Here is a 24,838-nt window from a genome sequence, read left to right on the forward strand (position 1 = left end):
AAACAGAGATGAAAAGAAGCATATGATATAATGACTAATAAACCAACAAAATAATGACCCTTATCACATGTAATACTGGTATTACAACAAGTATTTCTATATTGAGGATAAAAGAATGGGTAGAATGAGCATTTCATTGTAAATGAATTTGACTTTTCCCTCTCCCAAAAATCTTGGGGCCATGTTGGTTTAAACTGGCTAACAAGGTAATAAAATACACTATGAACTTCAACTTAATAATTACATCTACAGAAACAAGGAGTAGATTATGATGAGTTCTTTAATAACTCTAACTTTGGGTCCTTATGGACTTGACCCAAATGAAAGGATATTTAAAAGGAATTAAAAGATAATAAAGGATTTACTACAAATTAGAACAAGTATTGATCTAAGTCTGTTCCAAATCTGTCGACTACTTGTAGTATATGAGAAAGTTTTAGATGAGCAGTGCAGTTAGTAAGATATACTTTTTATACCACAAAACACGAAGTGGCGAGGTATTATGTGATATCCTTGGAAAATTTGTGGCCCTGTCCATCTGTCAGTCTGTCCCCTGACAGTTTCAAGGTGATAACTTGAGTAAGGGGGGATCAACGAATTTCTTTTAAACTTTACACAGTTGTTAAGTTCAGGTTTGAATATTTGGCCATCCCCTCTTATCATAATTTAGTTGCAGGTGTATCGCTTACTGTTCCATTAATACCCATTTTTCATGTATAGTTACTTTGATATACATGTAAATTTGGGCTTTCTGATAAAGTACTTTTTGTACCTGGTCATCTCAAAAGAGCAAACTTTGCAATTTCTATCAACTACCAGATCAAAGCTTACTTCAAAACAAACTTACACAAAACATTGCTCTAAATGCATTCAAAAGCATGTAAAAACTGCATGCCTTAGTTTTCATGAACAAAAGAAATGCCAATCAACTAAAGTATACTTTTATCAAAGTAAGTTAGATTAAAGAGGATAAACATATTTTTATCTTAATCAACTCAAACTTTTATCAAATTTGTTAGATATCCTTTATCTATAACACTCTTTCCTGACTATTTCAATAAACACCTGTTTTTCTCCAATGTGTATCTTTTTTTTCAACTTCGTTACAATATTTTCAAGTTGTTCTGAATTATTTTAAAAAAATTATGAGATTTACATCAGCAGTTATTATAAAATTATGGGTTTCCCATTTGTATACAGAATGTGTTTTTCATGATTTTAGACTTTCATTAAAATGCAACAGCTGGTATACCTAATGACTAACTATTCTTTTTGCTCCTGCCTGAGCATAAGTCAATATTTCCCATCGAAGAAGAACTTGATGCACAGTAAAACTCAAAATACATGGTGATGTTAACTCATGTCAAAGCCTAAAACTGAATATGAAAACTTTCTATCAAGTAGAGGCTGTGAAAAGATACAATAAAATGTTAATGCCATGCAAATTTCTCAATCTAGGTTTTGTCAAACAGGAAATAAATTAGTTGTTATCTAGCAAAACTCAAATAAGAGTGGATATACATCCCCCTTATAATTCTTAACTTGAAATCACTATGCAACGTAGAAGCTGAGAAAAATGGAACCATTATTATTTTTGTTTTTAAAAGAAAAAACAAGCCAATATTAGAATGAGTGGGAGTTTAATGAAACACCATTGTCTAAGATGACAAAACTATGCTGAAGGAACATAGTTAGTTTCAAGTGCTTTAAATGAGCCTTTTCTTCAAAGTATGAAACTACAAGAGGTAAAAGGCAATGTTAATTTCCAATTATAAAAGGTCCTTTAAAAATCACTTCTAAAAAAGTAGCAACTTCCTTGAAAGATCAACATGTACATATAACCAAACATAACATAAAAACCTTTTTTCAAAAAACCTAAGCTTAGGCACAAGGAACCCCAGTGCATATTCAGACAGGCTTCCAGAACCAACCTACCCCAGCCAGCACATGAAAATTATGTTTTATGCATTATTATATATTTTTATGTCCATAACAGTACATATGCAGACATTGCACCACCAGTAGCAGAGGAAATTGAAATGTCAGAATCACAAAAAGCCCTGTTATATAATATTCATGGTATATTTGTTTAAAAAATTATTTTCAGGATTTTTTTTTTAATCAAAATTATTAGATCTACTAAGCACTACAAAAACCAGACATTTTCAAGACCACAACAGAATTTAAGAGGAATTTCTAAGTCTTGATAAAAAGGAAATTTCCAAATTGCTTTAATCAAACTATAAACAGATTATAACAAATCCTACCAATCAGAAGAAAGTATCCTTTCCAGTTTAAATCCATGGTAAATAATTAAAATTTCAGAATTTCTTAAGGAAAGAACAAGCATTAGTTTCAAATCTCTCTAAATTAAAGAAACATTGGGAGTTTATCCAAAGCATGTCAAAAATTACACTTTGGCAACTGACAAAATTGTTTGGTTAAAGTGTTGCTAAATTCCTCATAAATAATCTGAAACCTAATCAGCAAGAAAACTAATTCAGCCATTTTTCTAAAGTACACGAAATTTGTAAGACTTCAGAAATCTGAACGTGGGATGGAAATATGACAACTGAATCAGCAGTAAGGAATAAAACATGGTTAGCAGTGTCTCATGAACAGGTGTTAGGAAAAATGGCTAGACTTGATCATACATATGATTACAGACACATATGTGAATTAGTTATAGAGAAATATAAGGCTAATTGTATACCAGTGGCCACAAATAAGCTATTTCTGTATGCCGTTGACGTTGACGTCTGAATTCATTTTACTATAGAATCCAGCTAGGTGTAATGGGACATTGAGTATCACTATGACTTCTAAGCACATGTATGTAACATATGCACAAAAAATTAAAAATTTCATGTCTTTAACATTCATCCAATTACTAAAACTAAAAAATTGTTGCATTATAATTGCACACTCAACATCATCTTGCGTAGATTTGTATATTACTTTCTCCCATTCTTTGGCCGCATTCATATCACATGAGCGAGTGATTAAAAATATTTAATCTCCAGCTAAAGTGCTGAGAATTAAAATGTTGCATGCAAAAAAGCGGTTAATGTAATATAGTAACATAATTCCCCAGTCAGACAGAGAAAATATCTTGAATTTGGGCACATTACTTTACTTTTGTTTCTCATGTTGTTGGTCATTAAATTATTGATTCTCAACTGTTTAATTTCTGTTTAATACTAATTGGTTAGTGATGCATGAACAAATGGATGATGTCTTTCATGTTGGGAGAATTTAGCCTAATTTCCAACCCCCACCCCCTTTTGAAATCATGGGAGAAACAGATTCTTTCCAATGCTCTCAGGAATTACAAGATTTCTACACCCTCAATAATTGAATTTTAGATTAAACCCACACATGATGCTCATGGGTTAAAAATCTAAAAGTTATCTATCTGGACTGGAGAAATCTTGTAATCCCCTCAAGACTGAGATAGAATCTATATTTGTATTAATTCCCCTTTGGGTAACAATTTTAACAGCTTTTATAATGCTTGTAATCACCAAAATCTACCAGTTTCCTTTCCATATTAACAATATAAAATTCATGTATATCTTTATTATCTATTTTGCAACTATTCATTAAGCTCAGATCATTCAAAAGGCTTCAGTCTAATTAAAAGTTGCCTCTTCCACTTTAATCAATTGCTGAAACATATGATCTTTTCTTTCGTGAAATCGTCGACCAATTTTTACAAATATTTTGTTTCAATCATGTCTGCGGTTTCGATATGATTCATACCAAGATGAAGAAACATTTTAATATCAGACATTCTATTTTGCCTGTGACACAATGGTAGCAATTGATTTTACTCTCCAATATTCAACGATTTTTCCCTTCCTAATTGTGATCATATTTCATTGTTTGTTGCATTTAGGGCTTGTTTATAACAGATAATCTGAGTAGTGCTCTTTGCATGCCATATCTCAGATCAACAATCACTTAATTTCTGCTTCATAGTTGACTTTTCCATCACGAACAGGTTGTAATCTCTGTCAATGGTTAAGATTACACAGAAACTTAGCCTCATTGTTCTACTGTAACTAGTTTCTAATGCTAATAAAGACATGGAAAAGCTAGTTTACAATATATAATGATAATATAATTTTAGGCTTTGCCTATGAGAGAGAATTACTTGTGCCTGAAGAATGACTTTGTTATGGGTGATGTCTCGACCAACAAAATATGTGCGACTTCCAATAACACAGGCTATGTGTCTGCATGAAAAATTCAAACAATATATTAATTGGTTAACCTTTCAGAAATATTCTTCTACTTCCATTTTTCAGACTCAACCAGCTGTAGCTGGACTCTAACATAGAACAATTAAAGGGTTTTTCTTGTTTTTTGCATCAGAATAGAAGAAAGTCATTTTAGACATAGAGCTATAATTATTACAATCTTAGTCTTTGAAAGAATACAATGGATCTTAAAACATCAATTGGTTGCTATGTTAAAACAGGAAGATATTAACCCAAAATCAGATCCATTCAAATTTCTCTTGTATTAACAGACTTAAGACCTAAGTGAGAATATGACAAACAATGATTTGTTTTTCACTGAGACAACCAATACTTTTAACAATGACATTGCGCTATACATCCTGATTACAAAAAAATTTGTAGAATGGTGACATTTAACAATCTCTCAGCTTTATTACTTCCTATCATTAATTAGATCTAATTATAACCCTCCCACACTCCCTCCCCCACTGAGGATTCAATATCTTTTATTTTCTTCTTTTTTAAGAATATGTTGCTTCTATAAACAAATATACAAGTTGATTATCAAATTTTTGTAAAGATATTAATGTTTAATTTCCATTTTACAGTATGATTTTTTTTTTCTAGAGGTGCATTTCAGAAAATATTCCTTTGAGGTTATTAGGTATATATTCATTCTGTGTCTCAAGCAGCCATAGTAAAATGTATTTCACTGAAGGCAATGCTTGACAAAACTTTACTCTGTCATGAAATGGTCACATTTTCTTTATGAACATGAAGGAAAAATAGTCCAAATATGGCATTCAGGCAGACAGACCAAAAATCTACAATGCTAAGTCCGATTTGGCCACTAGGCCTATACTGGAGACAAATAAAAATTGATGCAGCTTGTAGAAGATAGGTAAAAGTTTTTTTTTTTAATCTGAAATGGATATTTATGAAACTTGGGGCTCAGGCTAGTATCTTAATAAGTTTTTGGAAAGGCTGCATATTCAACATTACAAGACAGCAAGCTAGACAGTTCATAATAGTTTACACTGAAAATCATGGTTTTCAATATGACAGTAAATGTTGCTTAAGTGCAGCCTCTATTGCAGAGTTATTTCTGTTATATTTGTACATGTAATTACATTACATTGTTTATGTAGATCAACTATGTAATCTGTTTTCAAATTATGGCCATGCACTCAGATTTTGATTGTCTCTCAATTGTCCGTCTCTTTAGGTACCTCAGTATTTTTTTTAAATGAAATTCAATTTTTACCAACTAAAGAGATTGATGCAAAACATTGTATATGAGACCATAAATATACAAAAATAAATCTTAAGTTTCTCAAAATAAGTACAAAATTGTTAATGAGACATTTCCTGAAAATAACTGATTCCAAATTTACAAAAGTTACCATATGCTGATCTTGAGATTTATAACTCTGACTAACTTGTAATGGTAATGTAAAAATTGTGTTATAGGAAAAATTATACATTCAAGAGTTTTTTTCAAATTATAATCAATGTCTGTGAGGAACCACCTACAATTTCTCTTAAAAGATTTTAAATGTCATGTTCTAACTAACAATCAAACGAGTTATTAATTATATTAATTATTAACTGTCACCAACGTAAAAAGAAAATTGTCAATACTATACCAGTAACTAATTAAAACCCAAAACACTCCTATTGGGAAAGAACTGGTATAAAGACATGATGTATTTCTTTATAACTATTTTTTTCTGGTTTTTATTGATTCATTGATTTTATTTGCTGAATTACATTCTGCTCAAGACCACTAGGTGCAGCATTTTCATTGTCAACATACTTTATTAGTCAAACACTGTAATTATGGTTTTAGGGATAACAAAGTCAGATGAAAACAAAACACTGAATGAGAAAGCACATTTTCCTAAAGAAATGTGTCAACAGTTTTCTAATAAAATGTGTCAACATATTGGTAACCTTGTCAAGTTTTTACATATATCTACTGAAGTTTTAAATCTAGGATAAACTACCAAAAAAGTACTCTTAAATTTATGAACTTTCAAAATCAATTAATCACTTAGTCACCTGGAACCACTGATTTTCTTTGAAAAAGTACTTTAATAAATATCTATATCCTGCCATTTTTATTATAGCAATCACTTCTACATTAACCTAATGAGATTTGCAACAACCAGAAATAGCAGAACAAAGGTTTTAATTTCTTCCTGAACATCTAAAAAGGGTCAATAATTACTGAACAGTACATACAGTTTATTGCTATTATATATTGAAAGTAGAGGGCTTTTCATATCCTAAATCAGGTTCCAGATGTTGCAGAACAAGGGAAATTTATCAAACATTACGTCAAAACATGGACGCTTTTATTGTTCACAGATTTATTAACTAATTCAGCAAGATTTTACCTATGATAGCCATCAGGACTAGATGAAATATTAGAAATAAATCGGAGACTAGCTATGATTTGGAGTAAAATATAAGCTTACCGTTTAATTTATAGCTCCAACTTTAAAATAAGTTGATATTTAAGCAAAATCCCCACAATTAATCTCAAACTTGCATATGTTACAATTGAATTCCTGAAACTTAACCATTTGCTTAAACATAAAAATCTGTCTAAACTAAACCAAACCACCTCTAGACTAAAAGATTTGTTCACTTTAGGCAGGTGTTCAGTTTTCACAGGTACATGCATGTACTGTAAACATATTAATTTTCATGTAGTACTAATTGTTATGGTTGACAGAAAACCACGAAAAAAAAGTACCAGCTTAACTGATTTTATAACTGAAAAACCACTGTCTGACCCCTATGTTCTATTTTTAGTAACAGCTGCCGTGTTTTTCAACTGATCAAAAATCCCCACAACAGTTCTATGCAGGATACCACAAGGAACATTTACACCAAGTTTGATTCCAATTAGTCTGGTAGTGTTAGAGGAGAAAAGTTTTGAAAAATTGTTAACATTGACAGCAGGAGACAATGGCAGCTGACCCAAGCGATGGCAATAGCTCACATGGCCTTCAGCCTGGTGATCTAAAAAGACTTCAAACATTGTCTGGTTTAAATAGATTTCAGGTGTGTTCAGGGTTCTGTTTAAACTGTTTTCCCTGTACTTCTGATGGCCTTTTTTTTTTGTAATGCTAAATACTGCATGAGCATACTCAGGATGTATTTAATTTACCCAACTCAAACATCAAAAGTAATAGTACATGCTTTTGTGCACAATATGTGTGTGTGGTATTTGAAATCAAAAACAGATATCATAAAGAAGAACCATTATTAAGTCTGTTTCTTGATATCCTTGTTTTTAAATTGACCTCATCATGGCATCAACAACTTAAAGATTTTCTAATTACCATAAACTTCTTTCAACAGACATTCTGGCATTTCTAGAACATTGTCCAAATTGTAAGAAGTAATTCCCATTCTGATTAGTAATTGTACAATGGCTCTTCTGAAACAATACACATACTTGTTTAATCCATTAAACTGAGTATCAGTTCACAATAGCTTGAAGGACAGTGACTCCAGCAGTTCCTGTACTAAGTGAAAGTCTCTATAAGAATCAGGCAGTAGGTGAAACATAGTATGAAAAAAAAAACACCATTTTGAAAGTTTAATTTGACTATTTGCACCAGATCGGTTGGGTTTTGACATGTAAGTTCTGATTTTCACATTTTGCCTGATTCTTATAAAAACTTACACTTAATCATTCTTCCCCAGCATATTTAAATGAATTGACAAAAGTTATGGAAAATCACAACAATAAAAATTTAAATTGCAAAGGGACAACCAATAGTACATGTAACAAAGTCAATCACAAAATACAAAGGGAAAGTATTGATTGACAACTTGGACTTTTTATGAAAAAAAAAACCATTTTGATTTTAAATACAGTCAGTGACCTGATTTCACGGAAAATATTTACAAAACTCTTTTCCTACATCCCAAAATAAATCAGTAGAGCTAGTATTATTGCTACCTGGTAACTAAGTGTGCCACAAGGTTGTTCAAACCTTGTGGTATAAAGTTACTGGTTAATCCTGTGATTTGTGATAGAAAGTTTTTGATGTTGATATTTAGATGATTATGTTAAATAATATCAAAACACTTAATATTGACTATTCTAGGACAAACATTTATCAACAGACATTTTTTCTAAGTTTTTAAAGCATTCCGAAAGCTAAACATCCATAACTCACTATTACCTTTCATATAATAATGACAAGATTACAAATTTGCAGTATTTTGAAGGAAAACAATACCCACTTCTATATTGACCATTTGTGATAATTACCAGTTAATGAAAAACATCAAAAACAGAAACAACAAAATCAGCAAGAAACCCCCTTCAGACTGCCACAATTGATCATTTTAAAGTAAAATAAATGTCGTGGTTAACTCTACAATATCATGCAAATTAGTAAAACAAAAATAGAAAACAAAAGACATGATGAAAATTTGCCATGGGCAACCATGAATATCCTATTTTCCTTGCATTTCATCATGATTGATGATCTAGTAAGAAACATTGTTAATTCAGCAGGGAAACACCTTAACAATAATGACCTAAACTGACACAGTGACCCGCTACAGACACTTCGTGTTGGAATGGTGTCTAATAGCTCAGCTGGAAAACATCAATTTTGTCTCAATTACAAATCAAAAGAAAAAGACATAAACAGTACTGCATAAATCACTAAATTAGAGCAGAACATCTTGTATGTAATCTGACTAATGTGTACTGTTCATTACATCAATGTACCTATACTATACTGGTCAAGGAATACTTCTTGCCAGCAAGTAATTCTTGCCAACCAATTTTTTGTCGTCTTCTGCAAAAAAAGTTTATGCCAAAAATTTAAGAAAAAACATGTAATAGATTACTGCTATTTTGATCTCAAAATAAGCCATCATAGAAAGATTTTCTTTGATGAATAAAAATTTTGTGAGCAGATTGTGAGAATTCTTCTGTGTTGAAAACGGAGAGATCTACTCTCTGACCAGTAGGGTTCAAAACAAAAATACTTTGAATGTTAGTCTTCCAAATATATTCAACTGCAATCCTGTATATCATAACCATTTTTTGTTAGTTCAATCAGGCATATACCTAGATAACTATAGATCAAATAAGTCAAAATTTAAATGTGCTGTGAGCATGCCCATAAAAACAAACCCTAAGCCTATAAAAAAAATCTAGAGGAGGAGGAATAACGGATAAGAAGATGCAAGTTGCAATATTTCTGCAATTTAGGCCAATATTTTTTTATAATCTGTTTTACGGGACCGCAGACCCTATTTTAGACAAAAATAAAATAAAAATTAAAGTATGTAAATATCGTTTTATTTTTGTAAATTCCGCGGACTGTTGAAATATTTGCGAGAAAATCCCATGCTAAAAATAAAAGAAAACAGATTGCAAGTTTTCATTGGACGAGTAAAAAAGAAGCAACAAATCAGCGATCGTTTTATTATAGTAAGCTATTAGAAGCTCAGGCATTTATCATTAGTTAATGAAAAACACTGAAAGTCAATGGCAAACCACAACAACAATGCGATCGAGGGTTGGCCTACGATTATTTCGATCTCGTTATTTTTGGGGAATACAGAAAGGTGAATCTTTCTCTATCTGTCAATGAAATAATTGTCGATGAGAAAGCTGCAGTTGTCATATAAAAGGTGTCCTGCCATGGTGCCATGAACATTTTTATTATACAAGGATTAATTATATATTTAACACACCAGCGGGCAATATTAGCTTAAAAGTTATGTCTGAATCTCAACATATCTTGCAACACAGTAAAAATGTTCTGCACATAAATTATTTACATTTTTCAAAGCAAGAGTCGTCCAACATTACACCTCCACAATTGATACTGATGTAACCAACTATTTCAATACCAATTGCAAATTCAAAGTAATCATTTTATCTAGAAAACGCTCCTATCTAACAACCAAGAGATAAAGATTATCCTTTATGGATAAATTAATGGAATCACATTTATTTACTGTAATGGGTTAACATCTTGCCTATAAATTACCATTTTATCTGGCTTGGACAGCTGATGATTACTGGTCATTATAATGAATGTACATGTCATTATTGTAAACAACACAGACCTTTTTTAAATTTAACTATCAAATTACATAAACCAAAGATTGATGGACAACACTGCACATCTCAGCTGCAGCTTTTTATCAAGATCATTTCACCTACCAATAAAACCATTATCAAAACACATTATATCAATAAGATGTTGACATCCAGTCATAACTAGGACACAATACAAATGTGATTCTCCAACTAATAACCATAACTGATCAATGACATAAGATCAAATGTGGCATGGGTTCTGATGTATTTACCTAGGCAAAAATATATTGTCAGAAGGTTCAAAATGTTCACAAATGACTGGAAATACATATTCAAAACACTTCAGAAATGCAGCCAAAAACAAATGTATCTACACATCGAAAATATTTTACACATCTTCTTTTCAAAAGTTAAAATTTGTGTGTATTCCCTGTTTCCTTGTGAAAACAGTATCAATCAGTCTTAATAATTGTAGAAGTGAAATGTGTATTAAAATTGGGTATCAAAAAAGCTTTTACTTTTCGCACATTTAGAATATAGCAAAAAAAAATAAATAAAAACGAAAAACAATTACTTTTATTTTTATTTTTTCCATCGACTCGTCAAGATTTTGACTATTATTTTTATTTTTATTTGCTCCCCTCAACCCTTCTTTTTTTTTTTTTTTTAAATCCCGTAAAACAGATTATAAAAAAAAGTTGGCCTTATTTCCATATTCATTATTTTCTAAAATTGCTCTCTCTTGTAAAATTTCATGGATAATAATAAATTGGTAACCATGAACACAAGAAATCTTGTTGTCTCCATGTACCTACATGTACTATACATACTGCATTTTCTCTCATCCTAAATACATTTTTCTATTACAGCATATACAACAATGATGTTCAATGAGTGAAGATGGTTTTCAAATCACCTGAAGAACTTACTCAAATAATGAACTAGACAATTGAGAATTTTCTATCAATATACATTGAATTGTCTGATTTTCTTCTTGATTGTACAGTCCACCATGAGGAAAGTTCATCAGGTGATTGTTGCATATATTTTATCAATGGAAGACCATCTTCATCCCTAGAACATTATCATTTTATGTGCTATAACTGGACTAAAACTGTTTTATACTGATGGCAGTAATTTGTCTAATTTTTCCTACATGTATGTTATAAATTTCCAGAATTCACATTGTAAAATAAATTCAACAATAACTTCTACAATCAAAATATCACAACATGAATATCAATCTGCCGATCACAAAATTTTAAATTAGCGTATAAAATAGTAAATTATTACGTAGAATATTTATATAATAATTAAGATAATCAATCAGTAATTATGATTTACCAAAATATAACAACTTGTGCCAAGAACACTTGAACATTCTGTGCACTCATTAATTTTGTGGGTTTTTCAACACTCATGACCATATTTTGGTTATTTATTCTTTCCAATTAATTACCTATTAATAGTCCGTAATTCTGGTTTAAAGAAAACAGAAATACATGTATAATATCTGATATTAAGTATCAACTGTGCAACTTAAGGTCTTGACCCTGCTATTTTCTGTTATGAAAGGAACATGTTCTGCAAGCATGAACCCAATTCATTGATGGCAAATCTATTTCAGGCAACACCAATCCAAATCACGATTAAACCCACTCCCAGAATATGAATATGATATTATCAATGAATTACGTCTATAGTGACGACACCTGTTGAACTACTACAAATAGTAAAATCAATAATCCAATGAGGAAGAATCGTCAAATTATTCCATATTTGTCATCAGACTCCTAAAAGAAAACTGACAAAGCCATTAGGATACAAGGGAAATTGCAAACTTTGATACACTGTTTTATTTTAAGACCAATCAAATTATCTTATGGAATTGAAGATCCATACTTCACAAAACTTTAGGTTTTGTAATAAAACATGGAACCATATGTTTTGGATGTTAATTATATATTATGTAAATTTATGACTAAAATTTTACTTAAAAAATTCGTCACAGCAACCTGATATTTCTACTAATTTGGGATAGCAACTACTGTAGAATGCATGTTTCTCAACACTGACATTAAATACATTCATAAAGATAGAAGTAAGTGTGTTTTATGGAAGGCCCACATGTATGACGCAAACAATGGTGAAATTTGATTGATCTGAAGAAGAATGCCAGTTAATAAAAAAAATCTTGTGAATGACACCAATACATGTATATAGTTTATAATGTAAAGTTGTAACACAAGTGTGTGGAACTTCCTTTTTATGACATACTATTTTTTTAGGAAACATTGAAAAAAAAAGCTTGCCAAATCATTACTACCTAGCTCAGGCTGCCTTAGAGCTACACAGGGCTAGTAAACAATTGATTTGCTGTTTAATAAAACAATTGACGATTGAAAAAAAATGTTGATTGCTCAATAAGGCATCTACCACTATGAAACTTAAATAATGCTAAATTTATAATCTGACTTAATGCAATCTATAGGGAAACACATGCAATTGCTTGTTGGATTCTATTTACAAAAAAAAAAAAACAGTTCCCAAGCAACAATAGTGACACTGCAGCATCAGAAAGGGCTCAAATATTGATCCTCTTGATCCCTGCATAAAAAAACTATATGATAATGACCAGAAGCTGATAGTTCTACACCATACAATGATTGATTGATTGATTATGGTTCAATGCCCTAAGGAAGATACAAATGTATTCCATGCATTTCAGGACAAAATTGATGACCAAATGAACAGACCCTGCTTTGTACAAGACAGACACACAGTGATATTTATCCACAGGTAGGCCTGCCACCAAACTTGGACAATATCGTGGTGATTCATAGCCAACTCTTAACACCAACCTCTTAAATACTGCTTGCTTGGTGAGAACAAGTGACTACTAATTTTAAAGGAATGACCTCCCACACTTAAACAAGCATGCTACCCTGATACCTATAAGAGACAGCTTTGTACCATACAAGTATCAGAATTTGCCATATACACTTTGATGCAAAGGAATTACATGTACTAAAATATTTTAATCACTTTTTATCACACTGCACTATATCAAACCATCTATATTCTACTTATACAGGCTATATCTTGTACAGATCTGTATGTAAATATGGATATAAAACCAAGCTTTACATTCACTGAAGACTTAAGTCAGAAATCTAAAGAGAAATAGCAAAATTTTTTGGGTGCAAGTCTCTGTTTCTGAAAGAATATCGTAGGTAATTCTAAAGAAAATTCAGGAATGTTTCGCTTTCACAGGAAGTGACGATGAAACTAGTTTGTCTTGTTTACAAATACACCAACTGTAGATACAAAATACTAAGAAACTATATAAGGACCACTTTCTGACAGAATTTCATGCAATATTTGTAGTTTGAATACTTTTTCCTAGGGCATTTAATACATTGGTAAAATTGACTTCACAACTCTTAAAACTGACCATTCAAGCTTTAATCAAATGCAATAGACTAATGCTACATACAAGGAATTTTCTTAAAACCAAGCCTTTATTCATCTTGATGAACTTTTATTATAATAGATTGACCCACCCTTTTTCATGTCCTGAGAGGTAACTTCTACATGACAATGTAAAAGCCAAATACTTTCTATGATGAAATTTCTCAAATATACCACATGCAGGATGTACAATGCAGTAAATACTTAAATATATTTCAATATTCTTTGTTGAAATTCCAAGTAAATGTTAAATTCCTGTTAAAATACAGATTATCAAATGGTGTCAACAAATTAAAAAAATCAAAAACTGAAGTCTTCAAATATCTATGCCACTGATTTTGGCTTGCTTTCAACATCCAAAATGGCATGAATGCAATATGCTCTAAATTCAGGTGACTTCCGCTAGAATCTTGGTTCTCTTGATATGATTACTCTATTGTAACCTTGATGACTCAAATGTTTCTTGAAATGCGCGTAATGTTTTCATTCCACATGTTTCTCAGAAGTTTCTCTCAAATTTTTAGTGATCTTTGGGTCATTTATGATATTGACCAGGGAACTAGATTAGGAACCAGACTGAAAAACTGACAATGGCTATACAGGCTATAAACATCATCATGGCCTTGATATCTACAAGTGTTGCTTGTACAGTGTGGGAAACCATTTTTTTTCCCCAACTTGCCATTCTGGCTAGTGGAATATTGATATTGCTAGCCAAATAGAAATTGAACTAGCCAAACTTGATTTAACTTCTGTTTTCTCTTGGATTTCAATAACTTCTGCATTTCTTTTTCTTTTTTCTACCTACTTTTTGTTACTTTTTTTACTTTTTTTAAATACATTTGTTTTTAAATTTATCAAAAACTTTTCCATTTTCGAATTTGGAAGTTTTTAATGTACTTTACAGTAACAAAATAAGTACTCCATTTCTGAACCCATATTTTAAAACTAAAATTATATTTCAACAGATTCATCATTATGAAACAAGAAAATGTTTATCATTTGCTTCTTGTTCATTTTTATTTTGACAATAAACAACTAATTTGCAAGGTAACATATCTTAAATTACCAAGATTATGCCAAAATTCACTTGACACATTCAAGCTTAACTTCTTAAAATGTAGGGAACATATTTTTAATATATGATGTTAAGGGAAGTTTACTAAATGACCTGTTGGCTGGTTAACTTTCCTTGGAACTAAATGACAGTTGCCAAATTGACGAGTTTAAGCTAATGAGAACTCGCCAAATTACACATCTACTCGTATTTGGCGAGCTGGCAAGCGGTGGTTTCCCACACTGTTGTATGAGAACCGAATGTTTACATTAAAAGATGAAATAATCGGTTAGAATTCAACTTAATGTACTATTACTCATTTCATACTTTAATGTAAACTTCCCATTCTCATACAATCAAAAACACAAGTAGATATGTGTATGATATTTAAGAGGTACATTCTGATCTTGTATGAAGCTAGAATTGACTATAAACATGGCACTGATCAGCAGTATAATATGGTATAGTAATATATATGTATTATTATGCAAATCATTTGCAAATGTAATGTACTTTTAACTTATGAGTGCATGAAGTTGTAACAATATTAGCGTCTTAGAAAAGAATGCCAATTTATACTGCAAAACCATTAAAAGCACTTTTATGCCAAGGGAAAATTTAATTGTAATGGGGGAAAATGAATAATTTAGTTTAAAGATTAAAAATAATCAGTTTTGTTTTTTGTCCTCCAAAAAACATATGTATCATTGCCTTAATTCTATTGACATAAAACATTGATGATGAAATATTAGGAAACACACACACACTAGTTTATGTACTTACCACAGAATTCACACCTATGAGATGTTAAGTAGTTAGTAGCTGACACTTCCATTGTCAGATCTTCCAAAAAATTGTCAAAATAAAAATCATGACACAATCAAGATTACTATATGTTTTAGGTAACAAAGTCACTATTCATGATCTACGTTTTATGTTACTTCCAATACAATCATAGAAGCAAAGGTACGCAAGTAATGACAATTCACACGTCATAGGGACCAAGTGTGAGATTCTAATGATGTAAAAGGAGTTAGACAGATGACAAACTCTCACTAAATACCGTACATATAAACTTATTTAGCTTTTTCTAAAGTAGAATTTTAGCAACTTCAAACTGACACATACATGTAAATGGTCACGGGAACATCAAATGTACCCCTTATAATTCCAAAATGGTTCAAAATAAAATAAAATTTCAAAAGGAAGAAATTGACATCTGAATCATAAAAATCTGATCAATCTATCAATTCTTATGGCTACACCCATTTCCCCTTTTTAACCCTAATTTCCAAAAAGGGTGGAGTGAACAACCTCCAAAAAAAATAAGACCCTATGACATGTGCCTAGGAACAATGTGTTAAAATCTTAATTACAGTGCTGTTAGCACTGGGGGTTTCTGATTCTTGTGAAAATTGTAGCATAAACAAAATTTATAAGACTACAATGTAAAATAAAATTATAATCATACATTTGTGTTTCCAATATTATTTATAACTGTTTTACCTAATATGTATAAACTTAATGCAAATCAATCAATCAATCAAAACTCTTGATTTCTGAAAAAAAAAAACAAACAAACAAACAAACAAACTGTAATTGATAGTTAAACAGTATCCAACTTTACACACATTTACAAATTGTATTTCCAATAGTTTAAACCTGTCCAAAAGTTAATTTGCAATCATAACCAAAACTATTCTGACAGAGTATTATCCTACACTGTAATTATACTAAAATGGAACTAATTACGGCTTAAGAAAACAATTTCATTGATCAATATAAGATTTTAAAAATTAGACACTTTTCATCAACTTGAATTTCCCACTAATTTTACTTGGTTAAAATCACTGCTCTTCACTTCCTGTTTATTTATCATAAAATATTAACGACAGGATGGAGAATGTGACTGATAATTGTGTTAAATGGAACATGCGTAGCACAATTAATGCTTCTTGACACATTACTGCAAGAACTAAATTCCCTTAATGCAAACTTATTACAGTCAAACCTCGTTAAGTCGAAGTCAAAGGGACCATGCAAAAATGTTTAAGTAATCCAAGGTTCGAGTAATATGAGGTCGAGGATAAACCGGAAATACTACTAGTTTGGTCCATGATAGTTTCTGTATTTACATCATTTGTTATGCTTGTACATGTACATGTACTTCACTTTACATGGTACTTCGTAATGTCATGCATTTCATATCAGAAGATATTTTTTTTTGTATGTTGTATATCATGTTTGAAATACTGAACGGTACGGAGTGTTTTAGTGAAATTTCCTTTTTATTTTTTCTATATCAAAAATATCGTAGTTCATAACATGCTGTTTTGTTTGATTCACAATCAGGAGTACCATCAAACCATGTGCTCTACAATATTACAATAAAATTTCAGATTTACTAGCGAAACGAATGTAGTGTTGAAATACCATTACAATTCATCCGTATTTTAAAATTTTTTTTTCAAAATATCAAAATATCCAATATCACTGTTAGTGTAAATTCTGACGTGTTTTTAATACAATTTGTTTCTTTTAACAACACGTGCAATTTTAAATTAATTAAATAAACAAATCAAACCATAAAGAGTGTCAACAAAATAAGCCCCAATAATTGTTGTTAAAACACACTTCAATCATGGTTTGTAATGAAGCAATCAGTTTTCAGACTAATTAGTTGACTTTGAGACAACATGGTTAATTAACATTGAAGTCCTATCAAAGAAAATGACTGATTACCTCGATTACACAAGGTTTCGATTCATCCGAGTTCGAGTCATCCGAGGTAAAATAGTATTGGAGTAAGGGGAGTTTTGCTGGGACTTTGTAATTAGTTCGAGTTATCCAAGATTTCGACTAATCTAAGTTCGACACATCAAAGTTTGACTGTACTTAACATTATTTCAAGCCCTAAAAAGGAGTCCCTTAAATCTTCACTTCATTTGAAGATTACATCTCAACTTTATTTGCAGAACTAAAAATATATTATTTAGCTAAATAATTGTCCAAAACATATTAACAGGTTACAAAAGATATATTGAATGGTATCAGGAGAAGTACATTTGGACTATATTTTTGTGTAGTGTTCAGAAACCTTAAGGAAGTTCCAGGCATGAACCGCCGACATAAGGTATTTTGATCCTAATGGATCAAAAACCCCAGAAAAGATCAAAAAAGTTTTACTCAAGTTACCGTAAATATTGTATTTTTGTGTGTATAATGCACATTTATGTATTGTGCGCAGTGCAATTTTGATAGTCTGAACAAGTAAAAAAAAGTTTTTAAGACTTAGAATGCAGTAAAATTTTGTAAGACAAAAGATCGATATTTTGCACTTGATAGGTCAATTTATTTACCTTGATGCAGTATTTCCTATGAAAATATGATGGAAAGGAACTTCTATGTAGACTAAAACATCATGTAAACATCAGTAGCTACATAAATTGGAAAATTTTAATTTCGAACTTGATAAAAATTGACACTGGATGTATAAAATGGTTCATAAAACAAAATCGAAAGTCGGGAAATTCAGACATTTCCAGTGTAACTTAAATTTCACAATTTGTCATTGAAAAACATACTTTTAAGAAAGAAAATTGTAAGAAACAGTCAAAATAAGTATCAGAATAATCATTTTCAGCTGTAAAAGCATTTGATAAGGAGGGTCTGACAAAAAGGACTTGGTTACTTTTTGGTTTTTAGTTGTTTCATATTAATTTCTAACCAAGTTTTATGAGAAAGAATATTGTACAACCTTTGTTTGAAACATGTTATGTCATTTGAACATGATTTGAAGAAAATATTACTAAAAATTTAATACTTAAAGATGTATTTGATGATTACCATTTCACTTCCAGTTTGTTTGTTTGCATTACACAATGTCTTTTCTCATACCAAAATCTTTAATTTCGTGGCCAATTCTTATATACTGATGCTTTATACGCACCCTCATGTTCTGCAAATAATTTCTATGTAAAAATGTGTGCATAATACACACCAAAATACCGTAAACTAAAGTTAAAATCATGAGAATTGTAAATCTGATAGAAAAATGCAGGCAGGACTAGGACAACACAGACAAAATATTTTCAATCATATAGATGTAGCAAAAAGTTATAAAACCTATAAAAAGGTCCTTCAAAAGGTGGCTGCTTATAATTATAAAAATATTTCATCAATTTATGGCCTTTATAAATAAACACTTTTTTCAAATTTGCTGATCACCTGAAACAATGCCAAGATTATTACATGAAGAGTATACCTTTTCTTGACTGAAAAACTGTGCCCAAACCAACAAATGGTTAGTGTCAAAAAACTTTGTCCTTCACAGTAGAATGTATTGCATTGTAACTCCACAAAATTCCTATTTGACAATTACTGAATTCAATAATTAAAGAATTACCTGTTATAAATATTGGATATCATGAAAGAATATTTCTTAATTTTGACACATTAAAGACTGTGGTCTATTTTACTGACAATACACTGAGCAATCATGAACTGAAGTCCTTTTTAACTTAATACATCCTTAATACATGTTGTCAAGTTCCTCAGTTATTAAGTGATACAGTTCTCATACAAGTGATTTCTTTAATATAAATTTTATAAAACTTGACGGCATGAACCAATATTATAATACATGTTACACTTTATGTATAAAGGTTTTTAGTCCTTTTTTTTTAATTCTAAAGTGCATTGTTTTCATTTTTTTTTCTCTAAGCATGACCATAATAACTATATTTAGTTTATTCATTCATTACCAATTATTATGATCAGAATTAATTTTGCAACTTGTTAAGTAATAGCCTGAGGTGAAAAGACATTATCAGTTCAAAGACTAGAGCAACATCATGCCCTAATCTGTTCATTGTCATTACTGTAATATTGTAGGTTCATATTTAAAATATCAGTTAAAATCAAATACTGTGAAAGTACTGTTGTTCATGGGGTACTAGTTTTCTTGGTTTTCATGGGTAGGCCAAACCATGAACTTTGGTTCCCAATGAAAAGGAGATTTCTATTGATGTCTATACAGAAAACCTCAAAACCACGTATTCAAGAATCCATGAACTTGTGTTTCTTCCCTAATCCACGAAAATTGGTATCCACGAATTAAAGTACTTTCACAGTAATCCCCTGGAATCCTGTTGTTTCATATCCAGTCTGTGCTTTTAAAGCCAAAAAAATAACATGTCTGTTTTCTGCTACACTACCTATCCTACTTTTTTGTCACCACTCTTAAGCACTGTTGAAAGTCTAGATTGTTTCCCTATTAACTCAAAGTGTGCTTTATAAAAATAAAATTATTTCCCTATCCCCTGAAAAAGAAATACTGCTAGATTGAAGAAATGTCCAGTAAAAATGATTTCAGGCCAACAGAATTTTCAAAAAATTGTTTTCAGTTGGCCAATTAGGAAAAAAGTACAAAATTTGAGAATTGGTCTGGTAGTCTCTGAACCAATTTTTTGTACACTGCCTACCCTATTTTTCATGCTGGTAGCAGGAAACAAGACTATTATTTTTTTTAGGCCAAACCAGTAGCTCTATGCATTTTCAAGATTTATGAAGTTTGTGGGTATTTTAGCAAATGTAAAATTTATGGTTTGGGCTAGAAAGACAAAAAGAAAAAAAGACATATTGTGTATAAATTTTTCTTTTGTTTATATCAACCCTTAAGCAAGATAAACAGAATAAAGGCAGTTTTGATGTTAAGACAAAAAATATTGCAGTCAGCCTATTGGATGAGATGTGAGAGATAGAAATGGGGAAAATGATATAGTTGCCGATATAAGGTTTTGGTTAGATACATGCCAGGTTGGTATAGAGATGTTACAGTATGTAATAACTAATCAATAATAATTTTAAGGTACAGCTCTAAACCCTTCCTGCTTATACTATGTTAGAACATGTACTCTACAGGACATATCAAATAAATGGAAAAATGTAATTCTAAAATAAGGCATGCATTTTTTACTAAATTAAAGTTCAAGTTAAAAATGTAAGTGATATTTCCATTCTCAGTATTTTTTTAATTAATCTTGAATATCAAGAGATATAAATTTACAGCAATTCAGTTATAAAATTTATCAATGAACAAAGCGGTTAACAGTATTGGTAAGCTGTCCTTTGGGAAAAAATGAAACAAGTTACAGTATTCCCTACATATATATCTTCTAATTTCAACCAGTTGAAAATTTCTTCTATAGCATGTACTAATCTATGCATAGACTTTACTACATGATATGTGTGTTCATTAAGTTTCAGAATCATTACAATGTAAACTAATACTTTCTCTGAATAATTCAAAGTATTCTTCAGAACAATAATCCCCCATGAGACAAAAGTCTTTGTTCTAAAATTATGCAACAGATGCATTAGTGAAATTCTGGAAATTAATATCAAGTTAATGCTGCATTGAATCTCATCAGAGACTATGCTCAGTGGGTACATGTAAGTACTAAATGAACATGCCTACTTAAGTACCTGTATGCTCATTCAATAATAATTAAAATATTTTAAAAATTGCTTGAAATACAAGTACATGAATATGAAATGTTAAAGTGATATACAAGGATATTTCTAGCCATTTGAGACATCCTTTTCACACATACTGGTGAGATAAACCAAGTGATGTTAGTGATGTTACAATTATTACATTGCATTTTCCATATCGACCCATGTATCAAATCATGACTTCCATATCAAACTTCTGCCCTTTCTGCTCAAGGGCTGATATGGGTCAAACATTGATGCAAGGGGTGATGTGGAACAATGCAATGTCATAATATTCTTATCTCATATTTGAATCATTATAAAAAACTTGAAAAAACAATTTCTAGCCATATTTGAATGCAATTTCTATATTTAAAAACAAATTATTTGATTTATTATCAGAACATTACATTATATACCAATGCAGCCACCGTTGACCACATGCTGACATTGATAATTGATGAAGTTGATGACAGGCCAATAACCAATCATAAGACCAGGGCTGTTATAGGCTGGCAACTTCCAGCCTTATTATTGGAGCAAAAACATCCATATCACCTCTAAATATGTGATAAAACAGTACATGTAAATACAAAGGAATTTCAGCTAGCAATGCATTCTGAATTGGAATACTAATCACTATATCAATTTCTCAAGTGAGAAAAAAATTGAACACCACTAAAAAACTTCAAGACTAGGAAATCTCTGACACCTTGAGGTAAAATTTCGATGTCCTCCAAGTCAGCAATGCCTCGATAGAGAACTTGATATCCTTTGGTGTCTGAGATTTCTGTCTTGCACTCTCAGCAGTGTTAGATTCCTAATTTATTAATGCCAGTTTCCAGCAGCACTGACTAAGACAATCAGCCAGTTTGTATCCATGGGACAGTTTGAATACTGACTGTGTAGTCTTGAATGACAAGTATTTAATGCTAAGTCCAATCCTGTTGACATTGTCTGAAACTGAAAGAATTTTTTTTCGAAAATGCAGTGAGTGTTTCATAAATGACCTACCTTGAATATGTTGAATTTGATCTCCAACCCTCACAGAAAATGTCTCCCCAGGATTAACATGAACATGAACTACATGCTGGTGATTGGGCGGGGAACTACTGTTAGTCTGTTGGTCATGCGGACTCTCACATCGCGACAAATGCTGAGGGGAAGTTATCCTATTGGGTGAGCTCCCTTGGTCATGATTATGCAGATGACTGTTACAAAGTGGTGCAGATGGATCAACCTCCGGAGAGACAGGCTGATGATTGATGGCGGGGGCAGGGGAAAATGTAATGGACGAACCCGCACCATTTGGAACGACAGGGGTATCACTGTTACTACTTGTTTCACTGTCTATTCCGTTTTTAAGAGATTCAATGGGACTGATATGTCCATTTGTTTTAGCTTCGGAGCAGTTCTGGTTTGTGTTTACTTCTGGCATCTCTCTATCCTTATCAATATCATCATCCATTGTCCGTACGGAAACAAAACTATACAACTCTGAAATGTACAATTACTCAAAATAGTTATGACAAGCAGTAATCATTTTAAATTTATAAAAAAAAAATTACAAATACTGTTTTGGCATTGTGATGATACTATTTATGACCTTCAAAATCAAAAAAAAATATAAATGTGTTTCAGGTTTCATATTTTCATACACTGGAGTAACTTTAAGTTTTATACTTTTTTTTGTTTTCTTGAATTGCTTCACTCTGCCTCGTTTTATTATGTGGCAATTATTTTGTTTAAAGTGTGACATATTCAAAAAATTCCAATCCAATGTTACGAAAAAATTTTTTTTAGCAGTGATATACCTAAAACACAACCCCATACTAATAATCTGGATATTGTATGCTTTTAACCCATATTCAATAATAAATATATAAAAACACAAATGATCTTCTATGACCTGTGCTACTTGTAAACTGGTACCCTGTTTGCTTCAAGGAGTCTGACACTATGAAAGAAATAGTTTGTCCAAGTAACAAAATAATATGCAAGTGTGTTTTGATGTGTCAGCACAAAAATAACGACCTTTTCCCTACCATCACAAAAAACGAAACATTCCTTCAGACTTTGGAAAATATTTATAACCAAGTTGAATAACATTTTTGTTATTCATTATTTTTGTTTTACCACATTTATCATTATATATCATGACATTACAACACCAGACATATTTTAATTTCAAAAACATCTGTTAATCAAGACTTGTTAATATATACCAAAACCAATAATCTTTCCATTTTTAATGTATGGGTTAACCAAATATGAAGTATAAAAATTGAAAATCAATTAGAAACGTCAAGTCAATAATTGTAGCAAATAAAATTCTTACCACGAAATATTCCACGATATTTTTACCAAATTGGATGGCATGTCAAACAGTCAAATTTACATAACATATTTACAGAGATGTATACATGATTAATACAGTGTCTTCACATTGTGTATTCTGTGCATGTAATATATTAAAATTCTAATTTACATGTACATTGTATGTACACTTTTTTATACCTTAAAAAGCTTGAAAGACCAGTTCTATATGTAAAGAACATGAATTTAAGCGAGAACTCAAACATACACACTGCATGACCATGTAATGAGTAGTTGGTTTTCAGTTTGCCCAACTATCTACACTATATTCAGTGTTGAACACCATTCATAACAGACCAACAAATCACTGGAAAATAACCAGTAAATCAAACATTGTACTGCAAACTGACAGTCAAGAAGATTTAAAATGACCAACATTGGTATGTATATTTCACAGTAAACTAACAGCTCCACTTTGATGTAATATAAGCATGTAATAAACAAGGAAGTTATCTTTTATGATGCCATGGTGCTATATTGACAGAATAAAAATACTAGGAAAGATAGAATAATCACTCATGAGAAATGACAGTACTCTTTGTACTAATGCTCAAATCTCAAATCTGGCCCAGTTTCTGACCCACACTGAACAGATCAGAAGCACCTTATCCCTATTTCTGCAATTTTGGCATTCAAGTTTTTAAGAAGTCATGGCTACAGTTCTTGATCTTTTACTACATGTAGTAAGAAAGCCCTTTGAAATCTTACCTATACCTAATAAACAATAAGAGAATGAATAGTCCTGTCATTAGCCAATATTTGAGTCTTCCAGGCAAAACTTTTGCCAAAAGATAACCGAGACAAATACAAATGTATAAATACACAGGCTTACTTTTTAACTCTTAAGTACTATGTAGATACTCCAGATGAATACAAGTTTGCTCCCATGTTCGTTTGGCTATACATACATGAATACCACTAAACAAATTAACAGGTCTATAAATTTCATGAATCTTTTTCCCCAATGGTAATTTTTGTTATTATTTCATGACTTTTTCACCCACACAATAATCAAATATAAATTATTTCATTTTTGAATTTGTACGAAGTGTTAAAAATGATTACCATCGAAATTCAACCAATTTTATTAGGATTCTACATAAA

The 24,838-nt window shown here is 31.0% G+C and overlaps 1 protein-coding gene across 5 annotated transcripts in view; it reads right to left on the reverse strand.

The window, feature by feature from the left end:
* The window catches only part of LOC148625048 (fibronectin type-III domain-containing protein 3a-like), a 101,381-nt gene that overhangs the window by 62,352 nt on the left and 14,191 nt on the right, over positions 1-24,838 (reverse strand). For 4 of the 5 annotated variants that reach the window (XM_088568244.1, XM_088568243.1, XM_088568242.1 and 1 more), the window contains exon 2: positions 22,373-22,855. In XM_088568244.1, the coding sequence (XP_088424370.1) occupies positions 22,373-22,855 (483 nt within the window). Of the gene's footprint in view, positions 1-2,267; positions 2,320-22,372; positions 22,856-24,838 lie in introns of those variants that run through there. The other variant, XM_088568247.1, reaches the window with a different exon arrangement.

Source organism: Perna viridis, chromosome 2, assembly GCF_037379345.1.
Source record: "Perna viridis isolate PV_CMFRI_1.1 ecotype Kerala chromosome 2, ASM3737934v1, whole genome shotgun sequence".
In the NCBI taxonomy this organism is placed as follows: domain Eukaryota; kingdom Metazoa; phylum Mollusca; class Bivalvia; order Mytilida; family Mytilidae; genus Perna; species Perna viridis.